The 20452-nt window shown below is 41.3% G+C and overlaps 1 protein-coding gene across 7 annotated transcripts in view; it reads right to left on the reverse strand.

The window, feature by feature from the left end:
* EYA2 (EYA transcriptional coactivator and phosphatase 2) overlaps positions 1–20452 on the reverse strand; it is an 87136-nt gene that overhangs the window by 46595 nt on the left and 20089 nt on the right. For 6 of the 7 annotated variants that reach the window (XM_064730143.1, XM_064730142.1, XM_064730141.1 and 3 more), the window contains exon 2: positions 3199–3317. In XM_064730143.1, the coding sequence (XP_064586213.1) occupies positions 3199–3307 (109 nt within the window). In that variant the 5' untranslated portion in view covers positions 3308–3317. Of the gene's footprint in view, positions 1–3198; positions 3318–19530; positions 19626–20452 lie in introns of those variants that run through there. The other variant, XM_064730144.1, reaches the window with a different exon arrangement.

The following is a 20452-nucleotide window of genomic DNA, read 5'->3' on the forward strand; positions in this document are numbered from 1 at the left end:
TTCTTTAATGTCCATTAAAATATATCAAATAATAGTAAATATTAAATATACAACATCATAAATCTCCTTAATTTGAATTTTTTGAGTTAACTATAGTATACCTTATTGAACTACCAGCAATGAAAAAATTACATCAGTAGAAAACCTATCATGCAAGTTATACGTGCAATATGCCTTCTAATGGACCAAACAACTGTGTGCTGTAACACAACCAAAGAAAAATGTGCTACCAGCTTTATCCAGAGATAAATTTATATTTATCAAATTAAAAACTAAAAACAAAAAAACCCAAAAAAGCTAAATTAAAACCTGCAAGTTGTACTGAAAATGTCATATCAAAACACCACCATGTGCATTTTGCAGGTTGCCTCCACAGTGCCATCCAAACTTTGCTCCTCGGTTCCTGGCTGGAGCTGTCATTAATTCAGCACTACAAATGCCAAAACACTCTCACAATCATCAATAATGACAAGCCACAACTGATTCAGGCTCTGTGTCTGCTGTGCATCACTGCACACACCAGACTCACTGCACAGGGCTTCTGCAGCCACCTCCAGTGACCAAAGCAGCACAACCTCCTTGGTTCAGACATTGGTCAGCTGGCAAATTAAATATTTACACCATTTTTCATTTAATGAAATATGCAAGTACATATAAATTCTAAATGCACACAAACAGTTCTATGGGTTTGGGTGATTTGTGCTGCAAACATGGACAGAATGACCAAAAAGATCCAACATGCTCTCATCTGAAATGTTTGTTCTTCCTGATTTGATCTCTTGAATTTGTTTTTCACACACAACCTTTTTTCACAAAATTTTACATGGCTTGATCATTTTATGCTATAACACGGAGATTACATCAAACTATTTTTAACAACACTGCCATTTCATTTGGTAACTTTTTCGACTAAATTTCAATAACAATTGCATCATTATGAGTACTTGCTGAAATATTAATTACTAGGTATCAGTCTTTTTTTAGAATGTTAATTTATGTAATTAATGGTGAAACCCCTACATGTATAATCACTGACAGGATTACCCTAAGCATTCACAGAAATAAAACCAGAAAGACTCTTCAAACTCCTGCAACCCTCCCACAGCTCAGAAAAGTAAAACCCACCTGCAACCCCACCTTGCTTTCTGTACCCATAAAATGTGGTACACCACCCTATTTCCCAAGCAACAGGCAGAGAGGTTTACTTTAAAATACTGACAAAGAACAGTGTTATAAAAATGCACATATTATTGACAAACAATAATTTATACACACGTATCTATTCACTTACACATTCACAGAAAAAAGACTGAGTTTAAATCCAAAACTGGGCTTACCTGAGTCACTTTCAAACTCACTATGAAAAATTTGCTTTGACTTACCTGAAAGACAAAAGTTTAGAAAATTAGATTTTCAGACTGTGAAAATAAGAATTACACCATTTCTGTCTGTAACTGATTACCAAACAGAACTGCACTGAAGAAACAGACATTTTACAATTAATTTCTTTAATTCTTAATGGGTTTTACATCAAAAAACCAGCAGAACAGTTTGAGCACAAACCTCCACAGCATCAAATTTTTATTTTGGTACAGAGTAAATAAGTTTGCCAAGAATTCCAAGTAGGAATTTACTGTGTGTGAATATGCAATATGCTACTGTCACTGACAAGAAAAGGCAAAGTTGATCCTACAGGCAAAATGTGCAAATTATATATTTTATACATATAATATTTCTATTATATTGAAAATTATATTGATATAACTGCACATCTCACGACAAGCACCCATGAAAACAACAGATCAGACACCTACATGGACATCTAAATGAGTAAGTACCACGACTAGGCTTGCTAAATTAAATACTTTATGTGTAATACAGGGCATAAATTTGTGTGCATTTATTATATGAAGAGCTCTGTCAGTCTGAGCATTTTCAAACACACAAGTATTTTCCTGTTCTTCAAATTAACCACAAGTATTTTCAAGGGAAAGAGCACAATCTTGGTAGCACAAGGGATCATCCTGTAGAAAAAACACCATAATATTTCTATAAGAAACAAATCAATGTGAGCTGTCACTGGCAAAGTGGTGCTCCTGTGTTGGCTCTTATTTACACCCCATAACAAAAAACAGTTCCTGCACCAAGACTTTTACAAATAGATGTACCTAAAAATCATTTCTAGCTGTAATCTTTTCTGCAAACAAGACCATTTAAAAGGATGTTTCCTGTAATTCCTTCTGCTGCTCTTGTAAATAGGCAGCCACGATGGGCGTGATTTAACCATGCAATTCCTAATGCCTGAGCAAACATGCAAACAAAACATCCCCTGGCCTTCCAAGAGCCTCTAAATGAAGGGTTAAACATACTCCTAAAACATAATAGCCAGTGCCTTTTCCTACCTCCCCTCTAACAGGAAGGCTGACAGATCCTGACCGCAGCAAACAATAGCTGGGATTGTACTAGCAAGAACTAGTTCAGCTGCATCACTTGCCAATAATTTTTTTAGCAGATTTAACATTCTTCTGTTTCCTTCACTTGAACAGTACGATGGGGCAGGGGGGAGAAGGAGGAGAGCAGATAAATTTCCATCAGAGCCTCAGCCACTGAAAGAATTTGTCCCTGGTACCTGCCAAATGTGAAACTCCAGAGCAGGGGCCAGCAGGGCTAAAACCATTAGGGGATGGCAGCAGTGGTCTCAGAGCGATGCAAACTGGGCACAGAGCCGCTTTGGCAGGAGGTTTTCAGGCTGCTCAATACATTTCTGGGCCTGGGAGCCCCCACATTAACAGCAGCACAGCCACCAAAGCCCAGGACTCACGTTCACACCATCACTGGGGCTCCAGCAAAAACTACCAGGTCCACACAAAATACACCTTACACCTGCAATTCCTCCAGTGGAACAAAAATCTGCACATGCATGGGTGTAAATGCAGGCACCAACTATACACAGATAGAGATTTACATATGAAATATTTCTATTCCATTTGCATTCAAGCCATTGTGGAACTAAAGGATTCAACCACAACTGGTGAGTACACAAAAAGAACCAACAAACCCTCAAAAATCTCAGTTGCTCACTATACTGTAGAACTAATTGCCAGAAGCAGAGGCCTTGCAGTGGCCAGCTCCCTTTGGTAACCTATATTCATTTATTTTATGTTAAAGCAGCAAACAGCAAGCAGAAGAGCAGCCTACCTTCTATGTCATCTGGAGCCGTGGCATAAATGTGAGAAAGGTTAAGCTTCAGTCTGTCAGGGCACTCTCTATTTACAGTCAGGCTGGGTGATATCACTAGATCTAGCATTTCCTTATACCTGAAGGAAAACAAAGGAAAAATACAATTTATTCATTAATTATGCATGCTTACTAATGATTCAATTTTTTTTTCCCTAAGAGTATAAATATTAAAGCTGATTACCTAAACCCAGGCTTCATATAAATTCCACATAATAACATTCACTAAAGTTTTCATCAAAGGGAAATGCTGAATTAAAATGCAGTACTTGCTTCCTTGGAGATTACACCCATCTGATTAACGATTTCCCTTTCTGCCTGGATTTTGCCACACAAAAACAAAATTCCAGATCTCTCATATGCCATCAAAGCAAGAATACACACCCCAGTGTCCAGTGAGGCTGCAGAGCAGACTGTAACAGGCTGAAATGAAGCTGAGTTAAGATCATTAACGAGTCTTACAAGGTAATAAAGTCAGGACTGGTGACAGGATCAGTTTTCCAGGGGACACCCAAACCAGGCACCCCAGTTCAATGTCCTGGCCATTAGGTGGCAGTGATACAAGGACAGTCCCTTTCACATGAGCAACCTTCTCTGATGCAACCAAAAACTTCAAACTAACAACATCCAGGGCTTGCATCTCTGAAGAAAAACACAATTCTTCATGTGTGCACTTGACCTACACCACCATGACAGCTTACAACCTCTGCATTACATGAACAGCCCAGAAACAAGGACTAAATCCTTATTTCAGACCTTATGTACAAAATCAATAGGTGTATTCCTGTACACACCACCATTTTCAATTCATGTGCCCACCTGCAGCTACAGACCTGTTCAGCTGCTTGCTTCCTTTGGAAGCGTTGGATATTTTGGATGGGTACAAAATATGTCATTAAGTGCACAGATTTACACACCTATGTTTTGGTGAAGACAATGGGGTGAGTACAATAAGGTCTGGTACATTTGATACCTGCACAACTCCTTTTATGCAGGGCAGGTTTCCTTGAAACCTTTACTCCCATAATGTAATAATCTCTCCTCGTTCCCTGTGTAACCAATGCCTGCATCTAGAACTGAAGAACCCACTGGGCAAAGAAAACCTGGAGCTAAATCTCTCAATTAAATGTCTTTATTTCTTTGTAAATACACACAATGCAATGGAAACCTATTTGGATTTTCCAAGACTAAACTTGCAGCTTTTGGTTCAAGCCCAGAAGAGAGAACTCAAAGATTCTGTGCTGTTCTTTGCTTTCTGTGGCCACACAGAGCACAACCTCAGCTCAGCTCCCTGAAATCACTGGGTGGAATTAGGGCTGTTAGGGGAAAGCATAACTGTGCTCTTGGGCAGAGCAGGAGCTGATGGGGGAGAGGGAACGTGGTGGTGAGTGGATCCTGGCTGAGCTGGCTCAGGCTCCTTCCCTCATCACTGAGTGTGGCTGCCAAGGCAGCTGGCACATCCCTGGGCTGGACTGGGCAGGCAGCACCTGGCTGCTCACAACCCACAGCACACCTGAAACACCCCAGAGTTACAGAGAGCAGCACACAAAGCTGAAATCGTCAGGCTGCTGCAATACCAATCTATGTGTTCTGGGAGAAGCCAAGGGGTTTGTTTTGATTTTCTGTTTAAATACCCCTGTATGGCTTTACCAGCTTTGAGAAACAGAAAACCACATCCTTTTTATCTGAACCTCCCCAATCCCTTTTATAAAGCCTGTGAGGGAGGACAAGTATTGTTAAGAACAAGCACAAACCAGATCATTTAATCTGTAACTAAACAGCAAAACCAAAGCTAAATTCATTTTCATTTTCTCACCTGACAGCTGCCCAGACCAAAAACAAACCAAAAACAAACCAACAACCAACAAAAAAACCCACGAACCCTCTGTGAATTCATAGAATTACCAAAAATAGGCTGAAATGAAGAGGCATAACCATGTATAGTGCCCACAAACCCAGTCCTCCTCTCTCCAGGTGGGATCTGGGATCTGCCTCCCTTGGAAATCCATGTGGGTATCTCATCACCAACACAGCCTCAGTTCCAGAGGCTGGTAAAGGCTTCCCAAGTATGTGCCATGAAGGAGACTATGAATGACCAGTGTGGTAGAAATGCTCTGGATCTAACACTTGTGTCATCCCTTTGTCCCCAAGAGCTACCTGCTTCAGATCTGCTAAGGAAACTAGAGCAGCACAAAAATCAGCCTTGCTCTGCCAGCTGCATCTTTGCTGCTAGAGGGTCTCAAAGGGTTCCACCTTCAGATGTGTCCCTGTAAGAGGAGCACAGCTGGCTCCCCTCCCTGCCTTAGGTGCAGACAAGCTGAAAATGCAGAAGCACAGGGCCACCAATTGTGCCCACAGCCAGTGCAAATGCAATAAGGAGGCAGATGTGTGCAAAGATACAAAAAAATATTCCCCAGGTGTAAAAAATCCTACTCAAGGGACACAGTCCAGAGCTGAAACAACAGTCCATGACTCCTCACTGAACTCAGAACACAGCTCATGAGAGGCTTCACTCAGCCCTGCAGGAAGCTCTGCTCCATCTGTACCAAAGCACTGCAGGGCAGTCAGGGATGGTCACAGCCCTTCCTCTGCACACTGAACTTGTGCCAGAGCTTTTTCTCCAGAAAAGCCAGCACTCTCTTGCTGGCACAGCCAGGCTGCCACAGAGAAAGGGCTCAGGGAGAATTTTGTGGTGGTTCTCAGTGGGGCAGAACAAGGTATGAGCTATGGCTCCTAATGCTCTCTGGAAACAGCAGGGTGGGCAGGGGCTTTTTTCCCAGAAGATTTTAAGAATTCGTTTATTCAAATCTACTAGCACCCAATTAAATTTTGTCTGCATGGCTGAGAAGGTGGGGTTCCATTTTACAGAAGCTTTTCCTTCCCACTCTGAGCACCATCTCATTTCTTTCCCCTTCCTCAGTGCTATCCCTGCACTGAGGGGAAGCACTGCTGCCCCAGATCCTGTCAAGCTGGGGCTGTTCCACCTTGTTTCTCAGATAACACATGCCCTTCAGCATAATCCAAACCCCCATCATTCATGACACTGCCCAGGCTGTTGCCAAGTGAACAGGAGCAGATGTTTAAAGGGAAATGATCTTTTATTGTGATTAATGCACTTTAATTACATCATTGTTCAGAGATTTCATTAGCTACCCTCTGCCTGATGGTTCTTCTACTGCTTTTGCTCGGTTCACTTTTGTATTCACCAAGTCACATTGTATTTTCCTGTTTTTTCAGCTCTCATTTTAGTTGAGAGTCTGCATTAGCTGCATGTACAAACAGGTAACTTTTCAGAGAGCTGCCTGGCTGGCTGTGCCTGTCACGTCTGAGTGCTGTTAGTGGCTTTGCCTGTTTTGCACGCACCATTTACTGATTTATTCATGTGCATTTCTTGCCTATGGACTTCTTGAGAAGAGTTTCTGAAATTCCAGTTTTAATGATGGCAAGCTACAGAAAACAGTCAAATAATGGAACAGGGCTGGTATTTAACACAGTAAATGACATGCTGGAGTGCAACTGATGAAAATATCAGGTCTTTGTTTTCTTTTTAGAGAAAAAACATTTTCTGGCTTAAGCAGTGTACAGTAAATCAGTAATAAAAGTTTGCTGAATATGAGCTTTTATTAAAACCAGTGATGGCAGCATCTAGCATGCAGGGCTGACAGACATCTGGAAGAGCTTTTGGCTTCTGTAATTAAGAAGAACCTTGTGTGAATTTGTTGCTCAGCTTTTCCATTAGAATCCCCTACTCAAACCCCAGTATTTCGCCCTGAAAGTTAGCCCACAAAATCTCTGCCAAAACCAGAAACTTTTTTCTAATGTTTAGGAAGGAAAAATAGAAATATACGGGTTTTTTTTCTTTCTTTTCAGTCATTATGAAGCTAGGAGTGCCAGATTAAACAATTTAAGGTTTCAGATTTTTGACTGAGGTGTTGGGGCAACTGGCAAATCCCCTATTCTTTCACAAGTGATGTTTTGAAGGCAGTGATTCCAGACCCCAAGTCAAGGCAGTGTGCTGAAGACAGAACTCCTGAGTGATCCAATCTCTCTCCAGCAAAGTACTCAAAAATGGGTGCCCAATGCCATGGAGGGATGCCTTAAGTTTTAGCTTTCATATTTTACAGATTCTGCACTGCATTAGTACATAACTCTGAATTAGACAAAGTGTTAGCAAGTTCTCCTCACAGTTCAGTCACACCAAACAATTCTTTTCCAGCCTGAGAACTGAGGACACCATTGCAGCTTCAGGCCCAAAAAGTGCCAACAACAGCAAACCAAGGAGAGCAATCTGGGAGGACGGGACTGCATCACCTGCAGCTGGAATTGGACAATTGACCCCAATACAGAAATGGACCAAAACTTATAAAAGTGTGAAAATTCGTGACCCATTGTCCACCTTGGGTGTAGCCGTGGCCAGGCTATTGTACTGCCCAAGGAGTATCCTGTGAAGGCCTTTTAATAAATCCTTACTTTATTCCTTTAACTCTAGGTAGCCTCTCAAGGCATCAGGTGTGCAGACTGAGCCTGCAAGGTGATGAGAACTCCATGGATCATACTCTGAGAGGGTGGAAGAGGAAACCAAAAATGGCATTGTGGGCAGATGGAACCTCACCACAGCTCTGCCCAGCACAGAAACAGACCAAGGAGATTCCTTCCAAAGCTTGAAGCCCTCTGAGGCTGGAGAGAGCTCCAACCTCAATCCTCTCTCAGCCTGCTCCCACTTGTTATTAACATCAGCCCACAGGACACTACAGGCAGCTCAGGGCACTTCCATCCTCCCCGTGGAGGCAGTGGGCTTCTGCCTGGGAATCTGCACTTCTCACCCATCTCCACTCCAGTTCTGGGGTGAAAAAACAGAATTCTGGCTTCAAAATGTGCCTGAATGATAAAAAAAAGTTCAAAGGAGAGCTTTCAGGGCATTTTCAGCAAATAAGACACCTGGGTAGTATGAGGTACCAGGGTAAACTCAATGGCCAAGTGATTGAGAAATTTCAGAGAGAATATGTGCAAGGAAGAGCAGGGCATTTCCCCAAAATGACAGCAGCTGCTGGAGGGCATCTGAGCAACAGAAGGGACACTCAGGAGGAAAAGACACTAAGGGGGAAAGCTGGCATGGGTGTGGGAAAAAGGAGAATAAACTCTGCATCTGCCACCAGTGAGGGAACTGAAGAGGTGGGAGCCCTGCAGGTGAAAAAGCAAAATTCCTCTGGGAAAAACCTGCCAGAGCCTACAGTGGAAAGGACAAGTACTTCAAGGCACTGAGAAATTGCAAAGTTTCTCAGAAATCATGCTCCCTGCATCAATCCCATGCAATGATCTTCTCAAGAATTTTTACTTGTATCTGGATGGAGGCCAAACACAAGCTTAAACCACCAGATCTTCCTAAACATCTGCATATGCCAGCACAGAGCCCTAGGCAGGAGTGGTACAAGCCAAGTCCTCTGCTTTCAGCTCTGCTGGGAAGGGGAGGAGTAGACTGAGATTGCAGCAGAATTGCAAGAGTCACATTTTTGTATTGCTTCTCTGACTTTATCTGGTTTTAATTAGTTGATCAACCACTTTTATCTTTCTACCCTCCTAAAAAATGGTGCAGATTGCTAAGAAATACTTGATGATTCCAGTGGTACTCATCACTAAAAGGATGACAGCCCCACTTCATTTCAGAAGTGAATCACATGCAGAAAAATCTGAAGATGGCTTTCTCACTCTGATTCAGAGAAAACAAACAAAACCCATCCCACTCCTAAAAAGTTTTGGTTTAATTCATTCCTAGGAAATACAAGATTAATTTTTTTTCCCCATATGGATAAAATTTTCAAAAGCACCTGCTATGCCTCATTAATTTTCATTGGGAATTAAAACTTCTACTGTTTTAACTCCATGGGAAGCATAGTAGCTTAGGCAGCCTTGCCAGGATTTTTGGTAGCAAAATTCTGCTCCCAATTTTACTTTGCTCCTGTACAAAAAGAAAGGAATCATTCATAAGCAAAGAAAACAGTATTCTCTTGCAGCCACCTTCCACATGGTATAATCATAGGGAATCTCCCACACTGAAGATTTTGGCCACTTCCATCCGCACATTTCAAAAGCAGAGGAAAGTAATTTCATTTCCTCTGTCAGTACATTCCTCCCCACACTGCTTGGCCGTTCCTCTCTCCATCCATAATAGCTTCTTTGTTCCATTTCAAAAACTCACAAATGCTTCAGCAGGTGAAAGCCACGACCCTGTTTTCTCTTTTATAATGAGTCTTAGTTCAGCCACAAGCACATCTGATAGATGCAGGCAGGAAAAGCCTGGCCAGGCACCAAGCTAAACCTGGGCTGGCATTAATGCTCATGTCCAAGGCTGACAAGACATCCTTCCAAGGTGACCTGCAGGGCACATGCCTTGGGCTGTTTGTGTTCCTGAGAGCTGCTTTTTACCCATGGAACTGCACAATAAAAGCAGCAGTTCTTGTCTGGATTTATCATTGCCCAGCCTGTTCCAGACACAAAAGAAAGAGGAGTCCTCACTGTGGCTGTAGCACACATAACAGAGCCTCCAGCACGTGTTAGCTCAGGCTGAGGACGAAACCAAGAGAAACAAGAAAAAATTACATGATAGGTAAAGAAAAAAACCAGCTTGGGTTAACAGTGAGATTTTTAAATTCTTCTTTTTTTTTTCTTTTAATGTGTTAATTCTAAACAAGTTTAAGAAAAATAACTGAGAAAAAACAACAAAATAGACCAATTCTTTCACACTTCTGAAACCACTATTGTTCAAAAATAACCAAAGTATTCCATCAGCTTTAAAATCTTTCCCCACATGGTTTCTGTGTTTTGTCTGTTTTTTTCTTTAAATGAGACAGTCATTTTTATCAAAATTTTACTTTCACTGGAAGTTTTCTGTCTTGCTCTAACCCATAGACCAGACAGTGAAAAACAGATGAAAATTCCTGTCTCATGAATTTTTTGAGCCACATTAACTTTTTTTTTTTCCCCTTTCTTTTTTGGAAGGAAAGTCAGCCTTAAGATTTTTCAGTGCTTGGAACCAGCACAAATAATTGCATGCCTTGTTTCCCTGGAAGTCCTGAATTTCCAGAAGCATTGACTTGCTTCACCAGGCTTCATCACCTGCTATTCCAGTCTGCTTTTCATTGATTTTTCTTTGAATAAATTTTTTTTTTCTTTAAATACAGTATTTATTTTTCAGCTCAGACCTGTTACTTAAAAAAAAATTTTAAAAAGCAGGGTGCTTTTATAAATAAATGTTTTTACTCCTCCTAGCAGGGCTTCACTACTGCCTTCTCCAGGTGCTGTTTTCCTGATTCCCTGTGCAGACACAGCAGACTGAGATGAAAAAGGGGCATGAGCTGGGCTGGGATTCCCCTGCATTTCCTACAATTAAAATGGGAGAGACTGAAGGAAGACAGAGCAGAGGGAGCAGAGGCATTTTCTGGCTGAGCAGCCCACAGGAGAGGGGATTCAGTGCCCATAAAACCACCCAGGACAGGGCACCTTCACCATTCATTCTGAAAGCACACACACTCAGCTTGGAAATTGCAGTGAGCTCATGATGGGGTTCAGACCACAGAGCTTCAACCTGGCAGCTCAACCAGAAACACATCCTGACATTGGCTGGGGTCATTGGGTCTTTTAAAATTCATTTCAGCAACAGTATTTCACTTATTCTAAGTCAAAATGAGAAAGGAGAATTTTTCACAATGCCTTTTTTGGATCTGTTGGGTCTATTTGCTAAGTGGAACAACCCTAGCAAAGACACTATTTTCCAAAGCATAGAATTACTCAGCTTTCTTACTGTGAACAAGCAAGTACCACACAGAACAGGATACACTGATAAAGAAACACTATGAGCTTACAGCCTACAGTGATTTGAAATATAAAATTGTATGTGTATGCGTACGTACAAAAGTACATAAATAATCCCTTTATGCTTCCACATTCCTCTTTGACATTCACAAGCTTTTTAATTTCATCACACCTCTTCCTATTCAGATCCCCCAGGCATGCAAGGTCTGCATGTGACTGCAGAAAACCACCCCAGCAGCTCCAGCTGCAGAATTAGGGCGCTTCATAAATAACTGCTTCCAGAATCAGGGCTTCCCAAACCAAGGGTTGCAGAGTCCAGCTCATGACAATTGTCAATATTTAGGCACCTCTTTCCACTTTGAAGAACTACATTTTTTACTCCTTCTCCTAAGAATCACAAGGGCTAAAGACACAAATATATATATATATATATATATGTATGTAAATGTATGTATGTATATATATATGTATATATGTGTATATGTGTGTGTATGTATATGTATATGTATATGTATGAAATTAGAGTTTATTCCCCTCAGTTTTCTGCTTTCTCCTCACATGTCATGGTGAGTAAAGGGCAGAACATGAAACTCTGATCTGACCAGGAAAAAACTCATTTTCAGGTGTGTGTGTGCTTGCAGGGCTTCATTTTGTACAACATTTGCATCATCAATACACTGTAACATAAAGCAATTACACAAGCAAAATTAAGCATCCAGAAACTACTTCAGCTCTACCATACCAGGATGAAGTGGAGACAATAAAGCACTGAACATCACAGAAAAAAATAAAGCTTCAAAAAGTAGTGGAAAATCACAAATAGAAAATAGGTTTTTCCTTGCTTACTTGTGGAGCCTTGGGTATACCTGCCCAGTGGCATGAGAAAAATTACATTTAGGCAATCATTTTAGTAAAACTAACTATTCACTGAGGCAAGTAATAACTTCTCTGAAACTCTATTTAATGCAGCAGGACAAGACAAATCATCCCAAGGTGCAGAGGGCTTGGGATGGAAAGCACCTCACACAGCTGGAGCAGCAGGGCAGCAGGAATTCTATCCCTGCACAGCTTAATGCAGTGAAAGTTGGCCATTAGCTGGAACAAGTGCCAAGGGAAAACATTTTCCAGAAAGTTTAGAACGTTTATACCACCCACATCCTAACAAAAAGCCCCTCATTCAGAAGGCAGTGATGCACCATTCACGAAGCTGCCCCAAGCCCCAGGGTGTGAGCAGCTTGGGTCTAGTGGCAGGGGGGTTGGAACAAGATGATCTTTAAGCCATTCTATGATTCCATGAAGTTCCCACAGAAAAATCAATGTATTAGAAAATATTGCTCATGCTGCTTGAGAAGTAATGCTCTTTTTAAAATCCACAGGTGTGTGCAAGAAAAAGTGGTGTTCACTCATACGGGAACAGCTCTCATAGAGGACACAATGAAATAAATTCTGCATAGAGAAATAGCAGATCAAACCCTGGTGTGAGACTCAGAAGACCTGGGGTTTTCTCCCTGCTCTGCCCCAGATAACTCAGCTGATTCCTGAGTCCTTTGTGCCCTCTGTGTGTCTTCCCTGCAGAAGCTGCAGGACAAGTGTTCCTCTTTATGTATATGAAGCATATATCAGTGCAATGGTGTCCTACTGTCTGTGAGACCTCCAGGCACTGCAGTAACAAAATATATATATATGTGTGTATATATATATGTGTATATATATATATATATATATATATGTATATATATATGTATATGTATATATATGTGTGTGTGTGTATATATATTATATATATATATAAAACAATAATATTTTTCCCTAATTTTTCCCTAGGGCTGCAGTTTACCTTGAAGTAACACTAACTGAAGTTCTTCCAGTCGCAATGAGATTGGGCAAGTTTCTCAGGACTACATTAAGGCCTCTGTAAAACTGGGAACTACAGTATAAATTGCCAATTAAGCTCTTCTTAGGGGCTGGAAAGTCCTCTGAAATCTTGAGGTGGAACCTGTTACAGTGCTGGAGTATTGATATCCATGCCAGTGGATAATGACCAACGTGAACATGAGACAGCCAAGAAGGAGGCGAGGCACGAGACCTGTCCTTCAGGGCATGTTCTCTCACTCATTTTGGGTCCAAAATCTCTCCATTCCCAGACTATGAGAATTTCTTCACCATTTTGATTTACTTCTCAAAGCTGTCAGAGTCCTGCAATGGCTCCAGCAACCCACTAAGAAAGGTAGGGCTGCCCCTTTATAACAGGCCTGTGTCAGCACCTCCGTTCTCAGCCTGTAAAGGAGGAGCACTTGGGGAATAATAATTCAGAAAGAGCTATGGGAAAAGAACTATGAAATGTAAGTTAGCAAAAGGACTTTGGATGTGAGGGAAAAGTCTAGGATAACAGCACAGGTGAGGCTGGAGTGAGAATGACGTACTCTCTCCTTGATTAAATCCCTCTAGTCAGACTTTCTCTAAGCAGAGAAGACAGCAAAGAGCTGTTGTGTGTGTAGAAGGTTGAAGAATCTCTGATTGCCTCGTTTTCCTTATCAATAGAAGGGCAGTGATGGTGATATCACTATGGCACTTCTGAACAGAACTGCTCTGTCAGTGCTACAATTTATGGAAGTACCAGGTTCACAAAGTTTAGACCATTCTGTGATCTGCAGTGAATTTCTGGCTGGGTCATCTTCAAACATGCTGAGCCAAACCAGTTAATCCTTATAATACAACAAGAGCTGCTCCCCTCCTTTTGATGCTGCTTAACACACACTCCTGTCCACAAATGCTGTGGGCAAGGCTGGTCCAGAATTGCAAATGCTGCTGCTCACTCAACACTTTTAACCCTGAAGCTGCTTCCCAAATGCATGCATGGCCTGGATGAGGAAATCCAACCGTATCTGATACACCTTCCCTGTTTAGATACCAAGTAAGTCAGGTTACCAATCTGGATTTACCAAATATGTGGTTACATAAATTGTATTAATGAACTTCTAACTTTCCCTTAGTCACAATCCTTCCTCTTTGAGAAGAGCAGAGGACAGTCCTGGAAGAGAGGCTATCACTCAGCTGAACTTCAAGAAGTTATCCTTCCCTCCTCTTCTTCACAGATATAACTAAAGCCACCTTTTCCCTCCATTTTTGACTCATAATAAAATAAAAATCAACTGTCATTGTGCATAATATTTCTGTAGTGAAAGTTGGTTACCTCACCAGCAGGAATACTGAAATGTCAATTTTTTTGTTCTTCTGTCTAACACTGGAAGGCTCAAAAGGGACAAACTGATCAAGAGGTTGGCTGACAATGGCAGTTTATGGATAAAAGTGCAGCAGATTTCTTGTTTTAAAGAGCTACAGCACAACAGCAGTGAGCAAAGTAGCACAATGTAATTGCTACTCATCTCAGAGGTGTTAGGAGAAAAAAGGACAATAATCAAAAGCAATGCTTGAGCAAGCTGCACTTTGTTACTCATATCAATTAACAGTGTAGTAACAGCCAAGGGGAACAAGAATCTACTCAGAGCAAATGCTCACAATGTTTTCCTTGATATTAACTCCATTAATAATTTGTTTCTGTGGGTATTTGAAAGCCAGGCTAAAATAACAACACGGGAATAACAAATGGGACAGCATGATTCACTTTGTATGTTCAGGTGGGCCAAGGTCTGATTTCCTATGAGTTTTGGTGGGACAACAGGCTGAAGCTTTTTTCTTTAAGCCCAGGTGAAAGTTAACCCGGGCCGAAGTTCCCAAAGCTGTTGGCTGTTAGGTTTATTTTCAAGACAGAGGGAAGGGATTTTTGCAGGGATAATCAGAGAATATTAACAAAGTGGAGTCACAGAGATCCTGCCATCCAGTCACTGATGCTCTGCAGGACAGCACGGTAGTGAAAACCCCAAATAAAACAAATGCACCAACCCAATGCCATGCACACAAATGTCTCTGTTTTCCTTTGCAAAGCCTGATCTGATAATGAAAAACACTTCCTGGAAGTGCCATTTTATGATATTAAACAGGCCTCAAATAACTTAACAAAGTACAGAGGGACACTGACATTTGAACTGCAGGAGTTTTGTTTTCCATCTTGTTTTTCCCCACTGTGAATACTGCATTTGAATAACTGAAATTTTTAAAATCTCTTTTCCTCCTTTCAGCATGATGTAATGCAAGTGTTGCACAAGAATAACAATGTAGAGCTACTGCAGCTGGAGCCAAGTTTGGCACCAAGAGAGATTAGGGTTGGCACCATGATCTTTAAAATAAATTTGGCAGCCTTGCTCTTGCCACTGCTGCCATAAACAGCAGTCAGAGCAGTAAATGGAAAAGTGCTGAAAGAGACCATGAGTTTGTAACTGGAACAAAGATGCCCATTAGCCAACCACTTAATCTAACACCTTCTCATGTATGAAAAGTAAAGAGTTTTACAATGGCACGTCAAAATTAGCAGCAGTAGCAGGGACCAAAGTGTAACATAACAGTGCCTTTCATCTGTCCATCACACCAAATTGAGCCTACAAAACCCACCAGCCAGCTACCTGTCAGCCAGGAGAATTAACATGCACAACTGCAAGCTCCACCAGATTATTCAAAGAAAAATACTTGATCTATACAAGAGCACATCTGTCTCAACAAATTTTCCTCTTTCCAGTACTTTTCAGTTATGCTTTCCCGGGAGGACATTTGCTCCTATTCAGTGATGCTGGAACAGCTCTCTGGAAAGAGACACAAATGTGTGTTTTTCTTCTTTAAATGCAGATGGAACAGAGGAGAAATGCAAGGTTTCCTCACTGGATCCCTCCTGGCTTGAACTGAGCGAGCGTGGGCTGATTTTCTCTGCTCTATAAAAGGAGCCTGATGATTTGTGATGTGGACATCTGTCTGCAACTGGACAGATGCCACCAGCTTATTTCACACAGACAACTAGACAGCCGTGTAATAGCAGCGTCTTTCAATTGCTACTTCATTTTTTTTATAGAAACCCTTTTTTTTAAAGATTACCTAGCAGAAAAACTCCACATTCCATCCCAAATTTCACAAAATTTAAAAATTCTTTAAGCACCAACTCTCAAATAAGGGACCACTTTCACCTGTGAGATAAAAGTCAGAAGCATGTGTGGTGCTGTGACAGCTTTTTGTCACTTGGTTAGCACTAAAATATGTCAGAACATTCAAGGCAGATTTTAAGCAGTTACTTTCATCAGCAGTACCAACAAGCACTCCTAATGGCACAGCCAGCATGGTGCTTGTGTAGGGAGAAACACACAAGTTACAAAATCCTTTTGCAGCTTTGTTTTAAGGCGAAAATGCACTTTTTCCCTCACTACCAAAAATCGAACAAAATGAAAAAATAGGGTCTGGTTACTATGACCTCACTTATTTTCTGATGGCTTCAAATTCTTCAAAAATCCTCTCAAATCCAAAAACAAAGGGCAACTTTCAATGGCCACAAACCATGGTATCTTTCATTAGATGTTCTCAGCTTCAGTGACAAATCTAGCCTCTTAAAGCCCATTTTTTTTTCTCTATTGAGTGCTTTCCTCCATCATATTATACACCACTTAGCCTTGGGAGCCCCATGGAACTCTCAAGAAGCCACTCTGTGACACAGCTCTTCATCTCTGAGGCCACCCATCAATAGCAACCACTCAAATCCCATTTTGGACTGCTGGGAACAAGAGGGATCCAAACCAGCAAGAGGCAGCTGTGCCATTCACAGATAATTCCAGATAATTCCTTGCAGGTACAGAAAATGGCAGCTCCTAGAGTTTGTTCAGATAATCTAAGAAAAGTGTTTTATCATCTGTACAGATTAAAACATCTGCAAGTAAAAGCCAGCTTTCACTGCTTGGATATTTGAGAGCAAGCTCACATGTGCCATGGAGAAGGTGACTGCCTTAGAATTAAAACTCAGATTTGATCCGCAATTTCCTTAGCTTAAAGGCAAATTTCACTCACACACACAGGACTTCAAAGGCCCTCACCTTTCCACAGCCCAGAGGAGCAGCCTGACAGCCTGGTTCAACAGTGGATGTGTTTCCTGACATTGGATTAACTTCAGCTCATCACCTCCAGTGCAGCTCCTCTCTGACACTTTTATGGAGTAACTTCCAGCACAGACAAAAGAACCAAAGTCATTTCTTGCCTCCAGCTACTACAGACATGTCCAAGTCACTCACAAGCAGCATGCAAGGATGCTCTTGCTGACTCCAACAGCTTGCAGCAATGAGCTTCCAGAAAATTAAAATATAAAATCAACAGTGCAAAATATACCAATGCAGTGCGTGGCTTCCAAAAGAAATACAGCAGCTCACCTCTTTTTCCCCTTCACAGAAAATCAGATAACTCTAGTGAAAAAAACGAGGAAAAACAAGACTGTGTCTAATTTCAGATTGCTTTTTTTCAGTTTTGCTTTTTTTTTTAAATTTTAATTAGTGCATATACAGGAGTAATACAAAAATTGGAGCAAAGGTAACTGAGCTCAAGCAAATTACAGTTCTACATTAATTTCCCTCAATCACTAATTAGAGAGACACCTTAAAATGCTAACACAAATAGAACTGCTATTAGAAAAATAATTTACTTTACTTCTTTTGAGTAGAATTGTCAGAAATGGCAAGTTTGATGCCATGATCCAGGGGCCAGGGCTCTTGTAAGGAAGACTTGGATTCAGCCCTGTGTCAGCCACAGTTTTCCTGTTACAGAGTAGTTTACAAAGCCAACTCCTATTAAACCTGCTTGCCTCTATTCCCCTCCTCTGTAAAACAAGGGTTTCTGCATTTTTCCACTTCTGAGCACGCTGAGCTCAAAATTATGAAGACTACGTGCTGCACTCAGGAAAATCAGCACAAGGAAGAAAAACATATAAACACCAAAGACAGAAAAGCAGCCCTACACCTAGGAAAAATGCCATGAAACCAGTGTATGTCTGACTTTTGCTTACCACTTCAGAACCCTTCTCTGCTCATAAAGTGCCATGAAAAATGCCATGAAACCAGTGTATGTCTGACTTTTGCTTGCCACTTCAGAACCCTTCTCTGCTCTTGTGCCCGAGCAGGGAGCAGGCACTGCCTGCAGTTGTCAGCACCAAACAGAAGCCCAAGTCTCACATTCCTATTCCCTCCTAGACCACACATCATCCCTCCTCATTCCAGCACCCAACTTCAGCATGGTTAAACTCCCCCTTTAATTCACATTTGGCTGTGTAACTCTTGATGTCACTGCAGCTGGTCTGTCCCTGTCTGGAGCAGGAGGTGCCAGGTTTGTGCATCTCCTGCTCGCGCATGTCCTGCCGTGCTCCACATGGAGCATGACCAATGTGCTAACCCCTGGACAGCTGCTGGTTTTACAGGCTGTCATCACAAAGGCTGCCTGTGTGCCTGCTTGCAGGGGTTTGGTTCTTTAGGAGCCCAGAAACTGCATTCGTTCAGTTCAGCTGCAAATGTAAGCGTGGAATTGAAACGCTGCAATTACAAGAATCAGCCTTGCTTAGTTCAGCTTCTAATCACAAACTAACACTGGGGCATCATCTGACCTTTTAAAATCCTGCACTTCAAACACAGTTCCTGAAGGTTCACAGGGTGTATTTTCAGCAATAGATATTGCAGAGTAAATGGGCGCAAAGATTCCAAACTGCAAGGTCTCACAGGGGAGGACAACTTGTGCCAGAACCTCCATCTCCTAAACTCATCTAGGAATTGCTTCCTTATTCATGTACCAGTGGGTGAAAGCTAAGAAAGACAAAAATCATTAAGAAAACAGCACAAAATAAGAAGAATGTGTGACACAGAAGTAAAAAAGCTAATGGGATGTGATCTTGAGAAAAGCCTTTTGAAATGCTGTGGAGTACTACTGAAAAACAGAATTTCTGAAATCTTTCTGTGCACTGGATTAAAAAAAAAAACAAAAAACAAACCAAACTAACCCAAACAAAACCCACAAAAACTTTCAGTACAATTTCTAAACAAACAAAACAAGTTTCTGCTAGAATTAGACTCCATCTATTTCCCTCTAATTCTTGTGGACTGCCCACAAAAACTTGAGTTTCTGGCTTGTTGGAGAGAAGTTAACAACATCTAATTGAAAAAGGCAACATTTTTCTTGTCCTGCCACATACCACTTTGCCAGTAAATATGTGAGACAAATAATATGAAAAGCACGTACACACACCTTAAGCAAAAGTCCAAGTTTTAAGAACAGCCTGACAGTGAAAGCTGGAAGAGTTAAGATTTTTCTCAAAGCTAAGCATACATTTATCCATGCAAGCAGCTGAATCATGGATATTTTAAAGAACAGTTTATTAAGCACAATATAGCATATCTCCTACTCAGCTCTATAAAATGTGTCCAGTGCTGCACAAAGCATTAAAAAGCATTTAAATCAGGAACTTGCTGGCATCCACTGGCACTGCAGCAGAATTGAGAGAACTAATCTAACAGCTGTCTGGAAATACAGCAGATTTATACCAAGGGTTTAGTCATTAACTGTGGTTATCTGACTTACACCAGAACATTGAATGAGCAGTGGTGGTCTCCAGATTAATGCAATGTATGGCAACCCCCAAAACACAGTCCTGGCTCCAGGATGCTGAAATTAATTGCTCTGCTTCGTAGTGGAAGCATTCCAGTCTGGTTAATAAAAAAGTGGAGTCAAAGAAAAAAGGCAAGTAAAGGCTATATACAAGTCAGTTTATCAAATACCTGTGCACAGAATGGATTTATTAGTCTTCTGCATTGCTAGAGAAATGAATTTGCAGGCTACACACAGCAACTGAAAAATTGGCATGATTTAATAGCCCAACACTTATTTTGGCTCCTGGTATTCATTTGTATTTATTTTTTAAGGGGAAAAGGAGATAACATCAGAGAGGCAGAGGGACAAACAGCATCCTTAGCTGTATGGAAACTTACATCTAAGTGTGCATTTGAGACTGCAGTGTATGGCAAATATTGTTAATTGGGTTAGAATTCAAATGTCAAGTCTGGTGAATTCAAGGGAAAAACAGTTGTGTGAATACCACAAGAATCTATTAATAACTGAGCATGTCAATGAAATTCTAGAAAGGCTGGCAAAATTACCTTTGGTTACACCAAAACTCTGGGTTCCTGCCAAGAAAAGCTCTATGGTTTTTGACGTGAGTACTCAGGTGGGTGGAATTCCAGGGGAACTTCACTCCTAAAAGAGGTTTTCTTGTGGTACCTCCTAACACCTCCACTCATCCTCATGACCATGTGTTCTCCAGGGCTGGAGGAGAGCTGAGATGGGACTTGGGAGGCAACTGGAAAACCTCCTGTGAGGAATGACACTGAAGGGTTCAGAAGCAGAAATCGCTCCATATTCTGTTCATATTCTGCCAATAGCAAGGCAAGTTGCTGAGAAGCTTTTCACTGTCATTTTGCTGAACAGTTTTTAAAGACTGATATTT

The sequence above is a fragment of the Zonotrichia leucophrys genome, chromosome 20, assembly GCF_028769735.1.
Source record: "Zonotrichia leucophrys gambelii isolate GWCS_2022_RI chromosome 20, RI_Zleu_2.0, whole genome shotgun sequence".
Classification (NCBI taxonomy): Eukaryota; Metazoa; Chordata; class Aves; order Passeriformes; family Passerellidae; genus Zonotrichia; species Zonotrichia leucophrys.